Source organism: Bos javanicus, chromosome 10 (genome assembly GCF_032452875.1).
Source record: "Bos javanicus breed banteng chromosome 10, ARS-OSU_banteng_1.0, whole genome shotgun sequence".
Taxonomy (NCBI): Eukaryota; Metazoa; Chordata; class Mammalia; order Artiodactyla; family Bovidae; genus Bos; species Bos javanicus.
In genome coordinates, this window is record NC_083877.1 from 70,305,493 (window position 1) to 70,321,126 (window position 15,634).

The 15,634-nt window shown below is 36.2% G+C and overlaps 1 protein-coding gene across 14 annotated transcripts in view; it reads left to right on the forward strand.

Moving 5' to 3' along the window:
* Positions 1–15,634, forward strand: part of KIAA0586 (KIAA0586 ortholog) — a 168,988-nt gene that overhangs the window by 84,290 nt on the left and 69,064 nt on the right. For 12 of the 14 annotated variants that reach the window (XM_061429013.1, XM_061429008.1, XM_061429009.1 and 9 more), the window contains 3 exons: positions 1,800–1,974; positions 11,581–11,738; positions 15,465–15,573. In XM_061429013.1, coding sequence (XP_061284997.1) covers positions 1,800–1,974; positions 11,581–11,738; positions 15,465–15,573 — 442 coding nt within the window. The remainder of the gene's footprint in view (positions 1–1,799; positions 1,975–11,580; positions 11,739–15,464; positions 15,574–15,634) is intronic. The other 2 variants (XM_061429003.1, XM_061429007.1) reach the window with 1 other exon arrangement.

Here is a 15,634-nt window from a genome sequence, read left to right on the forward strand (position 1 = left end):
CATTTGAAAAGACCCTGATACTGGGAAAGATTGAAGGCAGGAGGAGAAAGGGATGACAGAGGATGAGATGGTTGGATGGCATCACTGACTCAATGGACATGAGTTTGAGTAAGCTCCAGGAATTGGTGATGAACAGGGAGGCCTGGTATGCTGCAGTCCATGGGGTCACAAAGAGTCGGACATGACTGGGTAACTGAACTGAACTGAACTGATAGAAGATAACGAGAGGTGGAATTTACTCAGAAGGCACAGGCATTTATAATTTAAATAGACACTAAAGCATTGCTTTTCAACTTTATGAGATTCTGACACCTCATTATGTATTTTTAATCTTAAATTTTTGCCAGTCTGATTAACAGTGATTGACATTAAATGTGTTCTCCTATGTTTTAAACATTTGTTTGTAATAAGAACTAGTAATAATGATATATTTGTAAGTTAAAATACTGCTTTGGTAAGAAAATAGTAGCCATTCTTTGTTGCTACTCTGCCCAGAGGGAGCATCTGGTCAGTGAGAGCAGTCTGAGGACAGAACTGCATCTTGTGCATTTATGTGGATGGGCTGGGTGTGCTACTGGAGATTATAGATAAACTAACTTAGAGTTGATATGAGTCTGAGATTTGCGTAGGATATAAAAATGACAAATGCTTATGTGGTATTAGAGCATTGTGTGAATAGGGAAGCTAAATCTTCCACAGAGTATTAAGGTGTTCGGCAATTATAAGTACCCTTGACAATGTTCATCAAAGAGAAGATACTGTATATTGCACAACATTTATATAGTAGTGGTAGAGTAATATAGGTCCTGTGAAATATTTCTAAGGAAAATGTGTCTGCCGTCATCCTAAACTCTGCCCAAGACTCTCCAAGGGTTTCATAGTAATTAAAAACCAATCTTTTCCTGTTTAAAGGATGTTGAGCCATTGATATTCTTTAAGAAAAGTCAGATTACAGAATAAGGGGAGCTATAAATCTGTAGAGGATAATTAGGGTAAATTGTAGAAAATTGGAATGATGAGCTAAGCAGTTAGATTTTATTTTGTAGTCAACAGTCATCAAAGATGTTTCAGCAGTGATTTCTTCATATATTCTAGTTTAAAAAAAAAACCCTTGGTTGAAATTAAACTCCTTTTAAATAAAAAATATGAGAGCCTTCATATATTGGAATTTTTATTCAGTTCTTGATTAGTAAGCTCATTAATTAGAATATCTCCAAGTCACAACATGCGCTTATGATTAGGTCATCTAGTTTTTAACACAGAAAGAATTTTAACACATCATTTTTAAAGTTTTTACTTTATATATTTGGTAAAGAAGCATATTTGTACTTTTTGTATATTTTCAGTGAGTGTTTCATTATAAATTTCATTCTGACAACTTTAGCCCATTTTCATTTAGAAAGAACAAGAGGTAAATTTTCTATTTTCTAATTTTAAACTATATAAACAGCTTAGATTGTGTGCCAGAATTTAGTGTTTTAAATAATAAAAAAATTTCTTGTGTGTTTTATTGCTGTCTAATTTGGAGGTTGAATAAACAGATAATGGGTATTTAACTTCAGAAGAAATACTTCATAAGAAAAGCAAAGCCTACACTTAGGTATCTTATTAAACTAACTTTCATGTAATGTGTATGTGGCTTGATAAGCACTTTCTAAAATACTTTTCAAGCAATCAGGTGGTCTGCATCCTGATACATTTGACAGATATTTTTTGTTTTGACTTGATTTTATTTTATTTTTTGTTTTTTGACTTGATTTTAATGTGATGTTTATAACAGTGGTTTCTACTTTTTACAGGACTTGGAAAACAGCGTGGGTGAGCTTAGTGAAGGACAGAGGCTGACAGCTGCAGCAGCAGAGAACCTCTTCAGGGAACTTTCCGCATACGTGCAGCAACCTGTGGCTAAGGCAGAGTCTTCAGATGCAAAATGTGCTCCGAAGCCATCATCTCAGCAGTGTGACACGGTTGCAGGTATTCACCAAAATACCCCTTCCTGATGTAGTGTCTGTTAGAATATTTACTTTGAATCCCATCACACTCTCTTTGTACTGTTTTCATGTCGAATGCTGTATTCTGTTTTGTATTATAATCTACAGTAGTGTTCCTACTCTGAATTAAGGAAAGCATAACTGTTTTCAGGTAGAAGCTTGCAGACCTTCTTTATTTAAAAGGGTATTCACAATTGAAAAGTTTGATAATGACTTTTTCTATATATAGCAATGTTTCCCCAAATGTGATTCATGTAACCGTGTTGGTGCATGAGTCTCTGGGTGGGGCATGAGATAGTTTTGGTAATATGTATATGTCTACTTTAGATTTTTTAGTAGTGATATTATTTTAATGTATATTGGGAAAAAGATGACTAGCACATGAAAACTGTCACATAACATCTTGTGTCGGACAATGTTTAATTAGGTAATACTGTAGAAGTTCACTCTTTATGCTGTAGGAATTTCTGACTCAGAATTCAGTGCACTCAGTCTTATTTTGAAACTTTGTTAACTAAACTTTTTGCTGTAACAGTTTGAGAATAAGAATAGAATAGAGAATATCAGTTTCTGGTATATGTAGTTGATTCTCATTAGGTCCTATAATAGAGACACCACAAACACTGAATTAGGAAATACTGAGCTACTCTTCCTAGAGGAAATCCTGGGTTAGGTTCCTATGAGCCTGTATATTATATTATATTTATATTTATTATATTTATTGATACATACACAACATTTTTGACAATATATAACCTTGCTTTATGTATGTTTCTATTTAAAGGCAGTTATTTAATATACACTTGATTCATTAACACTGATTCTCATGAGCAATAGCACTATAACTCATTACTGAATGAAACTTACCTAGCACATATATTTTTTCTGTAAGGCCCATCAAAGCTTTTTGCACTTTGGAACACTGAAGAGCACTTCTGCACTATGTTTTGGGGCCATTTTAAAGAGCAAAATCACGAAAAAAACATATAAGAATGTGGAAAACGTGTCACTAAATAGACAGCAAAAAAGAATACTTGTTCACAGTGTAAGAACTGATAAGAAAGCAGAGCACCTGTGCTCAGCCTCGTTTGCTGAGTGTGTGGCGGGTGATTCAGGCCTCACTGCTGTGTGCATGCATGCATGTCCACAAGTCGCATGTGCTGAGTGTTGATTCCAGGGTTGCAAATACATTGTATCAGGTGGATTTGTAGAAATGAAGTCTTCAGAGTAATGAGGATCAACTATATTCTCATTTATTGGTAATCTCATGTTTATTATTGCAGTCTCTTAAATGAAAAGAACTTCTGGAGTCATGCAGATTTGCCAGAAATCAGAAAGAAGTACATTGGTGTGGAGTATTTAGACTGTCAGTTTTATATTAAGCTTTCCACCTTATCGTTCAGAAATGAGAGACTCTCAGGACTGAATTTTCCATGGGAATAAATATAAATTAATACTTGAATTATTTATTTTGTGCACATAGTAGGAGTATTCATTTTTAACAGTATTTTAAATTAGGGTTCAAAGTAGTATAAAATACGACTTCTATATCTGTATCCAGCTAACTGTGCAGATTGTGATTAAATAGAATTGACACTAGATGGCTCTCACAGATCACTTGAGAGCTGCTTGGTACTTGTGAACAAAGAGGTACTTACTGAATTGTTACAGAATAAAATCCATTAGGATGTATCCTATTCAGCCCCTCCTTATGGTATCACCTAGCTGGTTACCTACAGACCAGTACATTTTTAATTGTAGGTACTCTGTAGATATTTATTTAATTGAATTGAAAACAATAATAAGTTCATGGAAAATTAGATGGGGAAACAGTGGCTGACCTTATTTTTGGGGGCTCCAAAATCACTGCAGATGATGATTGCAGCCATGAAATTAAAAGACGCTTACTCCTTGGAAGGAAAGTTATGATCCACTTAGACAGCATATTAAAAAGCAGAGACATTACTTTGTCAACAAAGGTCCATCTAGTCAAGGCTATGGTTTTTCCAGTGGTCATGTATGGATGTGAGAATTGGACTATAAAGAAAGCTGAGCGCCACAGAATTGATGCTTTTGAACTGTGGTGTTGGAGAAGACTCTTGAGAGTCCCTTGGACTGCAAGGAGATCCAACCAGTCCATCCTAAAGGAGATCAGTCCTGGGTGTTCATTGGAAGGACTGATGTTGAAGCTGAAACTCCAGTACTTTGGCCACCTGATGTAAAGAGCTGACTCAACTGAAAAGACCCTGATGCTGGGAAAGATAGGGCAGAAGGAGAAGGGGACAATAGAGGATGAGATGGTTAGATGGCGTCACCGACTCATTGAACATGGGTTTGGGTGGACTCCGGGAGTTGGTGATGGACAGGGAGGCCTGGTGTGCTGCGGTTCATGGGATCACAAACAGTCAGACACGACTGAGTAACTGACCTGAACTTAAAGTGGCATTAGATTAAGTATGTAGATGAGTCATTATAACAGAGTGGCTAAGAGCTTGAGCTTTTGAAGTTTTGGAGATCATTTTAAATTCCAGATCTGTATTTTTGGGCAAGTAACTTAATCTTCTGAGCCCAAGTTTCTTCATCTATTAAGTAGAGATAATATTAATGTACTAGTTATCTATTTCCGTGTAATATATTACCCCAAAGTTTAGCAGATGAAGACAGGAAATATTTATTCTCTCTCACAGTTTTGAAAGCCATGAATCTAGGAGTGGTGTAGCTGCGTGGTTCCCAGGATCTCTCATGGGGTGTAGTTAATCTGTTGGCTGGAGCTGCCATCATCTAAGGACTTCAGCTGGGGCTGGAGGATCTGCTTTCCAAGCTCATTCACATGACTGTTGGCAAGATGCCTCCGTTCCTCACCACGTGAGCCTTACTGTTATGCTGCTCATGACATAGCAGTTCGCTTTTCCCAGAGTGGATGATCTGAGACACAGTGAGCACCCAAGATGGAAACCCATGGTGTTTTATAACCTAAAGTCAGAAGTGACATGTCATCACTTCTGCCACATTCAGTTAATAGCAAAGACCAATCCTGGAATAATATAGCAGGGGATTACAGAAAGGTCTGAATACCAGGCGACAATCGTTAGGGGGCCGTAGTGGAAGCTGCTTATCAGAAACAGTATCTGCCTCATAAGGTTATTAGAGGTCAGTCAGTCAGTTCAGTCGCTCAGTTGTGTCCGACTCTTTGCGACCCCATGAACCACAGTATGCCAGGCTTCCCTGTCCGTCACCAACTCCCGGAGTCTATTCAAACCCATGTCCACTGAGTCAGTGATACCATCCAACCCTCTCATCCTCCATCGTCCCCTTCTCCCGCCCTCAATCTTTCCCAGCATCAGGGTCTTTTCAAATGAGTCAGCTCTTGTATATAAAGTGTCACTATGCTTGACACATGATACTGTTTTGGAGAAGGTAAAAATACCTTCTCAAATACATTTAATAGAACCAGAAATTACACACAGTTGCCTAAAAAAAAAGGTGCCTATAGAGCACTAGTTTGTCCCTCTTATTTTAAGTATTTTGTTACATTATGGTTATTGTAGAAGAATGAGTCCCATGTATCATTATTTCTGCTACTGTCTAATCTCATGCCCTTCATGTTGATTTCTAATAGCTTCCTCTGCAGAGGCTCATCTGTTCTTACCTTGCCTGTCTCCACTTCTGCTCATTTTCAGAAAGTATCCTATTTGCAACTCATAGTCCTATACCACTGTTTCTAATTCTGAGGCTCTCAGGTTGGGTTGAATAACAAAAAGATGCTAAATAAGGTTTGAAGAATTGTTTTGAGAACCCTAAAATGTGAACTGGTATTTTGAACAAACTCTGAGGACTCTGAGATTTACTACCAATTATAACTCTTCATCTGATCTGATCTGATCTGATAACTCTTGATTTACTCAGAAAATGCACTAAATACCTGCATGTACCCGTCACTATATTGGTACTAAATAAGGGTTTTGAGAGGCAGAAGTAATAGCCGTCTGCTCTCCAGGAAGTTTACAAACTCATGTAGGATAATGTGAGACAACAATTACAATATTGTTGATTAATGCAACAACACAGGCTGCTATGGGAGCACAGAGGAGGAATAACCCACACATGAGGGCTCAGAGGAGGTTTCCTGGAAGAGCCAATGTGAAACTGAGTATTAGAGGAATTAGCCAGACTATGAAGTGTGATAAACATGTTCCAGTTTGTTCATTTACATATTCAGAAAATATTTTTTGATTGCTTGCTCTGCTCTAAGGATATTCTAGGTGGTAGGAACATAAAACCTGGTAACACCTTATTCTTAGTGAATTTTTTCTCTAGTAGAGATAGTATATGAGAAAGCAAAAACATGCAATAGGTTATTGTGGTTATTGTATAGCAGTCTAAATAGGATTGGGGTACAGGTCAATTGTATCTGGGGAGGGCAATCAAGAAAGACATCATATGTGAGCTTACTTGAAATGAGTTCTCAATGATGAATAGGCGTTTGCTGTGTAGTAAGTGTAGGAGAAACCTTCATGGCAGAATACATAATAAGACAAGGGGATAAAGTTGAAACGACAAAGAAACTTAAGCAGGGAAGTGTAAGTACTTTGTCACAGCTTTAGAGCTTAGGATATAATGAAGTTGGACCAGTAAGCAGAAACCAGGTAGATATAGATGATAACATCCAGTGGTTTTTGGATTTACTCTTAAGATAGTAGAGATTTATTTATGTGCAAAATGGAAAATAATTCCAATCTTGCTTTATATTTATTCCCATGGAAAAGTCATTTGTGAATTTCTGTCAATTCTGAATGTTTTATAATATCCACAGATCCATTAAGAATTGTATATAAATGAGTGAAATGATCAAATTTGCCTTTTATTTTGGCAAGAACATGTGAGGTGCAGTGTGATGGATAGATTGGAGAGAATTAAGGCTGGAGGCAAGGAGCCTCTAGCTGAGACAGTTATAGTAAACTTGGTGAGTCATTATTGAGCAGCAGGGAAGTATAAAAAGGGAGATTTGGTAGACATTTGAGAAGGAGAGTGGACAAGACTTAGTTTGGATATGAGAAATGCAAAAGAAGAGAGGGTCTAAGAAATCTCCAGGTTTCTGGCTAGAATGATTTGATAATTGGTATCTCCATTCACTGAGGGAGAGAGGAGATATGGAGGAAAGATAGAATTAGGAGGAAATAAGGAGTGGAATTTGAGGCGCCTTTGGGTTTCATACAAATGGAGTAATTTACTAGACGTGCAAGAACCAAAGCTGCTGCTGGCACTGGCAAGTCAAGCAGACTGAGTCTACCATGGCTGCTTTTTCAAAGCAATAGTATTCTAGAAAAATAAAATTAGGGATTTCAAATTATAATTAATTAAATTAAATTTGACTTGAATGGAATAATCCTTTGAGCATCCCTCCTAAAAAGGGATAACTAACATAATTACACTCAATGAGTGTAATTTTTAGAAGTGACGTAGCAAATGCAACATTGTTGCCTGACCCCTTATCACTGAGTTAGATACCATCAAATATTCTCTCTGTGTAGTCCTCTAATGTCACCTGCCTAATGTTGCTCTTAATCCACTGATTTGTAATCTCACTTGAGAGTGGGGACTTCATCCTGTCTGTTGTCATAGCTCTGGCATCTAGCAGAGAATGTAGCATAGTCAGTAAATAAAGGTTAAGTGATAGAGTGTTTTATGAGCGGAGAGTTATTATGCACTTTTAATGCTTTGAGGAGATGTTTGTTTATATACTTTTGGGTTTCTACATATAATTTTTTTCTTTTATCATAGTCTATCTTATGTCTTTGTAATTAATTTTTTTCATTACACCCATGCGTCAGCCACATATCATTTTATAGAAAAATAAAATGTGATTATATTATATATTACTTTAAAGTATAGATTCTTTTTTTAATGTTCTTCATCTACCCCTCCTCCTCACATTTTTTCCTGTCCCACTTTATGCCTTATCTCAGGTAACACATGTTAAGATTCTGATATGTAACCTTTTAGGTTTTTTTTCCTTCTGCATATAATTATATATGATAGGTACATATGGTGTGTATATATTTGTTGTCATTTTTCAAGTTGAGATTATATCATGTGTTTTGTTTTCACCCAGGAAACCCTATGGAAATTACTCCAGGTCAACTAGTATTACTTAAATTCATTCTTTTTATTGACTGCGTAAAACCTTTCAGTATGGATTTCCAGTAATTTATTCAGTTATTGCTTTGTTGATGAATGTTTACTTTATTACCATTTCCCCCCACTATAAACAATGCTAGAGTAAATATTCACTCATGTATAGCCTAACATTGGAGAAGGAAATGTCAACCCACTCCGGTACTCTTGCCTGGAGAATCCCATGGACAGAGGAGCCTGGCAGGCTACAGTCCATGGGGTCACAAAGAACCAGACGCAACTGAGCGACCAACAACAACAGCAACATAGCCTAGTATATTGCTGCATTATATATTTAGGGAGTAGTTTCCCAGAAATAACAGGTCCAAGGGAAAATATATTTTAAACTTTAAAATAGATATGCCAAGTTGCTGTCTTAAAAGTTTAAACTAATTTTTCTTTATCAGTAATACATTACAACCTTTCCCCTGTATCCCTGCCAGATATTATTTTTATTACCTTTTTTATTTTTGTCAATTAAAGTATAAACATATGACTGACTCCTGGTGAGTTTATGTTTGATGATTATTTGGATTTGCTCTTCTGTGAATTACCTACTTAAGTTCTTTCCCTGTCAGGTTATGTTTTTCTTATAACTTTATGTAAAACTTACTGTGGCTCAGCTGGTAAAGAATCTGCCTGCAATGTGGGAGACCTGGGTTTGATCCCTGGGTTGGGAAGATCCCAACAAAGGGAAAGGCTACTCACTCCAGTATTTTGGCCTGGAGAATTCCATGAACTGTACAGTCCATGGGGTCGCCAAGAGTCAGACACAACTGAGCAACTTTCACTTATCTAAAAATACAGATTAATGTAAAAAAAGAGAGAGTGATTATTTGCTATACCTAAGAAATTTTCAACAGACTATACCTAAGAAATTTTCAACAGACTACCTGTAAGTGGAAAATATAATATCTGTGGGGTCTTAAAATATCATTTCATTTGAAACAACTTAGTTTATGTGTAGAGTTTCAGGTCTATTTCTGTTGATTAAAATGAGATAGACCATACTGTGCTGTATTTAAAAGATGACCATTAATTAGGAAAAACAGAATTTTCTGAGAAATAATTTAGCAAGAATGTGAAATAAGGAACAGTGAGTAGGAGTTGAAAGATGAGGATTTTAGTTCCTGTACACCTCTTAACTAGAATTCTGATTTTTGAACAATTGGTTAACTTTCCTGAGCCTTAGCTTTGTCAGTGAAAGACAGTTATAAAATTATCTGATCTTCTTACCTTACAGAATGATTGTGAGATTCAAATTAAATGAGATCATGTATGTGAAAGTGCATGGAGTTTAAAGTGCCATATAAATGTACAGTGATGTTATTAGATAAATATTTGTTTCTGTTCATATTGTCTTCTTTTTATTGATTTGATTGAGATGTCATTTGGATGAGGAAAAGAGGAGCCTGATTGTTTGAAGAAAAATATCTAAGCAATATCAACATTTCCTAGTCAGGAAACTGTCCTTTGCTTTAAGATTACATTTTATTTTTTTTTAAACTTTACATAATTGTATTAGTTTTGCCAAATATCAAAATGAATCTGCCAAAGGTATACATGTGTTCCCCATCCTGAACCCTCCTCCCTCCTCCCTCCCCATACCATCCCTCTGGGTCGTCCCAGTGCTCTAGCCCCAAGCATCCAGTATCGTGCATCGAACCTGGACTGGCATCTCGTTTCATACATGATATTTTACATGTTTCAATTGAGAAAGGAGAATGGAACTGGAGGAATCAACCTACCTGACTTCAGGCTCTACTACAAAGCCACAGTTATCAAGACAGTATGGTACTGGCACAAAGACAGAAATATAGATCAATGGAACAAAATAAAAAGCCCAGAGATAAATCCACGCACATATGGACACCTTATCTTTGACAAAGGAGGCAAGAATATACAATGGATTAAAGACAATCTCTTTAACAAGTGGTGCTGGGAAATCTGGTCAAGCACTTGTAAAAGAATGAAACTAGAACACTTTCTAACACCATACACAAAAATAAACTCAAAGTGGATTAAAGATCTCAACGTAAGACCAGAAACTATAAAACTCCTAGAGGAGAACATAGGCAAAACACTCTCTGACATACATCACAGCAGGATCCTCTATGACCCACCTCCCAGAATATTGGAAATAAAAGCAAAAATAAACAAATGGGACCTAATTAACCTTAAAAGCTTCTGCACATCAAAGGAAACTATTAGCAAGGTGAAAAGACAGCCTTCAGAATGGGAGAAAATAATAGCAAATGAAGCAACGGACAAACAACTAATCTCAAAAATATACAAGCAACTCCTACAGCTCAACTCCAGAAAAATAAATGACCCAATCAAAAAGTAGGCCAAAGAACTAAATAGACATTTCTCCAAAGAAGACATACAGATGGCTAACAAACACATGAAAAGATGCTCAATATCACTCATTATCAGAGAAATGCAAATCAAAACCACTATGAGGTACCATTTCACACCAGTCAGAATGGCTGCGATCCAAAAGTCTACAAATAATAAATGCTGGAGAGGGTGTGGAGAAAAGGGAACCCTCTTACACTGTTGGTGGGAATGTAAACTAGTACAGCCACTATGGAGAACAGTGTGGAGATTCCTTCAAAAACTGGACATAGAATTGCCTTATGATCCAGCAATCCCACTGCTGGGCATACACACTGAGGAAAGCAGAATTGAAAGAGACACATGTACCCCAATGTTCATCGCAGCACTGTTTATGATAGCCAGGACATGGAAGCAACCTAGATGTCCATCAGCAGATGAATGGATAAGAAAGCTGTGGTACATATACACAATGGAGTATTACTCAGCCATTAAAAAGAAAACATTTGAATCAGTTCTAATGAGGTGGATGAAACTGGAACCTATTATACAGAGTGAAGTAAGCCAGAAGGAAAAACACCATTACAGTATACTAACTCATATATATGGAATTTAGAAAGATGGTAACAATAACCCTGTGTATGAGACAGCAAAAGAGACAGTGATGTATAGAACAGTCTTATGGACTCTGTGTGAGAGGGAGAGGGTGGGAAGATATGGGAGAATGGCATTGAAACATGTAAGATTACATTTTAGATAGAAAGTATTCTATTGACTTTTATTGACCGAAAAGGTATTCTGGAGGGTTGGGAGTTGGTATGTAAGAGTGGGTGTTGTGTGGGGGCTGCATAAACAACTTGCTGACTGGAACCCTACAATAATCCATAGATATGTTTGAACATAGGTACTTTTTGAATTTGCTATGACCTTTGGTTTTAATTGCAATGAAGGCTTGGTGACAGGCATTTTCTGTTGAAGTATTTCTATTTCTAATTCCGCAGATGAGAAATATTGGTAATTTTAGCCAATTTTTCTTCCTTTAAGAAATAGTTTAACTTTTTGTTTACTTACTTGATAGCAGATGCTGTTTATGAAGATTTATGTGCTAGTCATGGTCCAATGAGTTTGGGAGAATTGGAGTTGCAGCCAGATCCTCACGTTACTCTTCCCACAACACTTCTGACAGCACAAGAAAGTGATGTTAAATTATCAGAAGCCGCTGAAGGCTTTCCTCAGGTACCCGATTAAGTACTTGTACTTTACTTAAATCAGAATGGTAACAGTATTGCCTTAGCATGGCACACTATCAAGAGCACAGTCTCTGGAATCAGACAGCCTCAAATCATGCCTCCTTTTTTCTGTTTTTTGTTTTTTTTTTTTTAACTGACTCAAACTTGGCTATAAATCTTAGCTTATCCAGCTTCTAGCTGGGACCTTGAATACATACATAGCTTTTTTCTAAGCCTTAATTTCCTTGTCTTTAAATTAAAAATTAGAAATAATGTATATAAAAATGCCTGTTACCTAGGTAGATAGCTATGTTCTATATTCCCATGCAATAACTAGCTTAGTAGTCTGTCTATAGTAGGTATTCAGTAAATATTTACTATATTAAAATTCATGAATTCTTGTGTACTGAAAAAATAGGATACTCTCCAAGATGTAAAAAAAAGAATGCTCATGTTAAATTAAATGCAATAGCATTTAATTACAATGCTATTACAATGTTTCTCATTGTGGATTAATTTATTCAATAAATAGTCATGGTATGGTATTGTATACCATTGCAGGGTGTTGCAGATGAAAGCCAAAAATGTATAAGATAAAGATTGTTTATGGAATACACTATTATGTAGGGTTTAATATTAATGACCTATGACCAAATAAAGATCAGGAAAAAACTAATAATAAATAAATATCTGTTAGTCACTTCTGTAAGGAAATAAAAGTTGTGACCTTGGGCTAGGCAAAAATGGCACCAAAAACTGTGTCCATGAAAGAAAAAAGTTAATAAACTGGTCTTCTCAAAAATAAGAACTTCGCTTTAAGACACACTGTTAAAAGAATGAAAAGACAAGCTACAGATTGGGAGAAGATATTTGCAAATCACTTATCTGGTAAAAAGCTTATATCTAGGATATATAGGGAACTCAGAATTCAATATTAAGAAAACAATCCAATTAAAAAATGGATGAAATCTTTGGATAGATACCTTACCCAAAGAAGTAAGCACATAAAAAGATTTTCAACATCAGGTAATCATTAGGAAAATGTCAGTTAAAACCACAATGAAATGCTACTACACACCCATTAGAACATCTAAAATTAGAAAGGCTAACAAGCCAAATTTTGGCAAGTGTAAAGCACTTAAACTCATATGCTGCTGTGGGAATGTAATATGATTCAACTGCTTTGGAAAACAGTTTGGCAATTTCTTAAAAAAGTAAAATGTACGCCTACCATATGACCCAGACATTTCACTTCTAAGTATTTATTTACCCAAGAGAAACTAAAACATTTCTACACAAAGACTCACACATGAATGTTGATAGCAATTTTCCATCCCTGGATCAGAAAGATCCCTCCAAGAAGGAAATGGCAGCCCACTCCAGTGTTCTTGCCTAGGAAATTCATGGACAGAGGAGCCTGACAGCTGCCATCCATGTTGTTGCAAAAGAGTCGGACACGACTTAGTAACTAAACAACAGCAAAAACTTTACACACACAAATGTCCATAGTTGCTAAATATACACATATTGGCATATCTGTAAGATGGAATACTATTTAGTAAGAAGAAGCCATGGACTACTGATACAGAGTAACATAGATGATTTTCACAAGAGTTATGTTGAGGGGAAAAAAGGCAGAACCCACACCCAAATAAGTGCATACTTTATGATTCCACTTATATAAAATTCTAGATGATGCAAGCTAATCTGTAGTTATAGGAAGGAATACAGAAGGTTATGAATAAACTTTTGAGATTGATGGATTTATTCATCGTATTATCTTGATTGTGATGATCACTTCATGGGTATATACATATGTCAAAATTTAGCAAATGATACACTTGAAATCGGAGAAGGCAATGGCACCCCACTCCAGTACTTTTGCCTAGAAAATCCCATGGACAGAGGAGCCTGGTAGGCTGCAGTCCATGGGGTCACTAGAGTCGGACACGACTGAGTGACTTCACTTTCACTTTTCACTTTCATGCATTGGAGAAGGAAATGGCAACCCACTCCAGTGTTCTTGCCTGGAGAATCCCAGGGACAGGGGAGCCTGGTGGGCTGCCGTCTATGGGGTCGCACAGAGTTGGACACGACTGAAGCGACTTAGCATCAGCAGCAGCACACTTGAAATATATGCTGTTTATTGTCTATCAATTGTACCTCAATAAAGATATTTAAAAAATAAAGATTGCCTTCCTTTATTTATTGGCCTGTTTTAAAATAAAAGTGCAAAGTGTTACCATTAGAATGGCTTCAAAAAAATTCATTTCTTAGATTTCCTTTATTAAAGGAAAAATAGACTGATGATAATAATGGCATAAACTTATTTCCAGTGCTTATACTCAACTGGATGCTGTTCTATGTTTGTTACATATTTAACTCATTTAATCCTTACAACAACCTACTGAGGTAATTATTATTATCATCCCCATTTTATGAATGAGGAAATCGAGGTATTTGAGCATTAGGTAACTTACCCAAAGTCAAAGCTAGGTAATGCCTTACCCAGATTTGAATACAAGCAATTTAGCTCCATAATCTGCATGCGTGCATGCTCACCTCTTTGTGATCCCCTGGACGATAGCCTGCCAGGCTCCTCTGTCCACGGGATTTTCCAGGCAAGAATACCGGAATGGGTTGTCCTTCCTTTCTCCAGGCGATCTTCCTGATCCAGGAATCAAACCTGCATCTCCTGAGTCTCCTGCATTGGTAGGCAGGTTGTTTACCACTGAGTCACCTGGGAAGCCCCACAATACTCTGTGGTTAAGGGAGGCAGTCAATAGGAAGGATCATAGGAATGTTCTAGTTGAAGTGGCCCAAGATAGTCATAGTACTCATCCTAGAAATACACATCAAAATAATATTTCCTTCAGGGCAGAAACCTACATAACAAAGGCTCTAAACTTAAAAGACAGCGGTAAGGCTAGTTGTGACTATTACAGCTTGAAACTGCTCATTCTTACCTGTAGATAAATAGGTCCCTGCCAGAACTGGAGTGGTTCCATTTGAGTCCATGTGGATAGGTTTCAGATTCTTCTCTGCTTGTATTTTGATAAGAGTTCAGGGACATCTTAAGTTTCTGTCAAATTGTATCTGGTAGCTGTTCTTAGAGACTCATTCATAATTAGACTCATAAAACAGGAAAGAAAGAATGGCTAAATTCATCACAATTTGTAATATGTGATTGTGAAGGAATTTTACCACTGAAAATTTTAAATTTGATTAGATTGTAGTAAGGAAAAGAGATGATGAGGCCTATGGTAGAATATACATTTCTTGAGTGACAAAGGATAATAATACCTCTTCAACACTTGTGAGAATTAAATGATGTTATTATATATAAAAGCTTTTTGAAAATTGCAGTACATTATGCAGATTTTCATTTTATGCAAAAATAATTATATGGAAGTTCTTACAGCCAAATTAAGTTTTTATCCTGTCTAAATCCATCATGTATGTATCTAGAGTAGTTGATTTATAAGTAGCTCTGAATTCTCTAGTAAGAAATAGAAGCTATTTGCATATTTGAAATCTGTATATTATCCAAATCTTTTGAAAGATTTTATTTGTAATATCTTTTCTTTTGTAATATGTACTCCGTTACCCATCTGGTACTTAGAAAGCATGCATAGTATTCAAAGTTTATATAATAAACACGTAAATAATTGCTCAGATCTTTTAAAAGTAACTTAAAAAATGATATTATGACTTCATGTCTTTAATTCTTTAGTACCCACAAAAGCAAGGCCAAGATGTTAAGCAAGTTGAACACAAGCCAGTTCAAAGTCGTCTAATACGTGTAAGAAATAAACCTGATATTTCACTTTCACAGCAGCAAGGTAAGACTCGTTTTCTTGTAATAGTAGTTTGATACTTGTGATATTGAACAAATACATAATG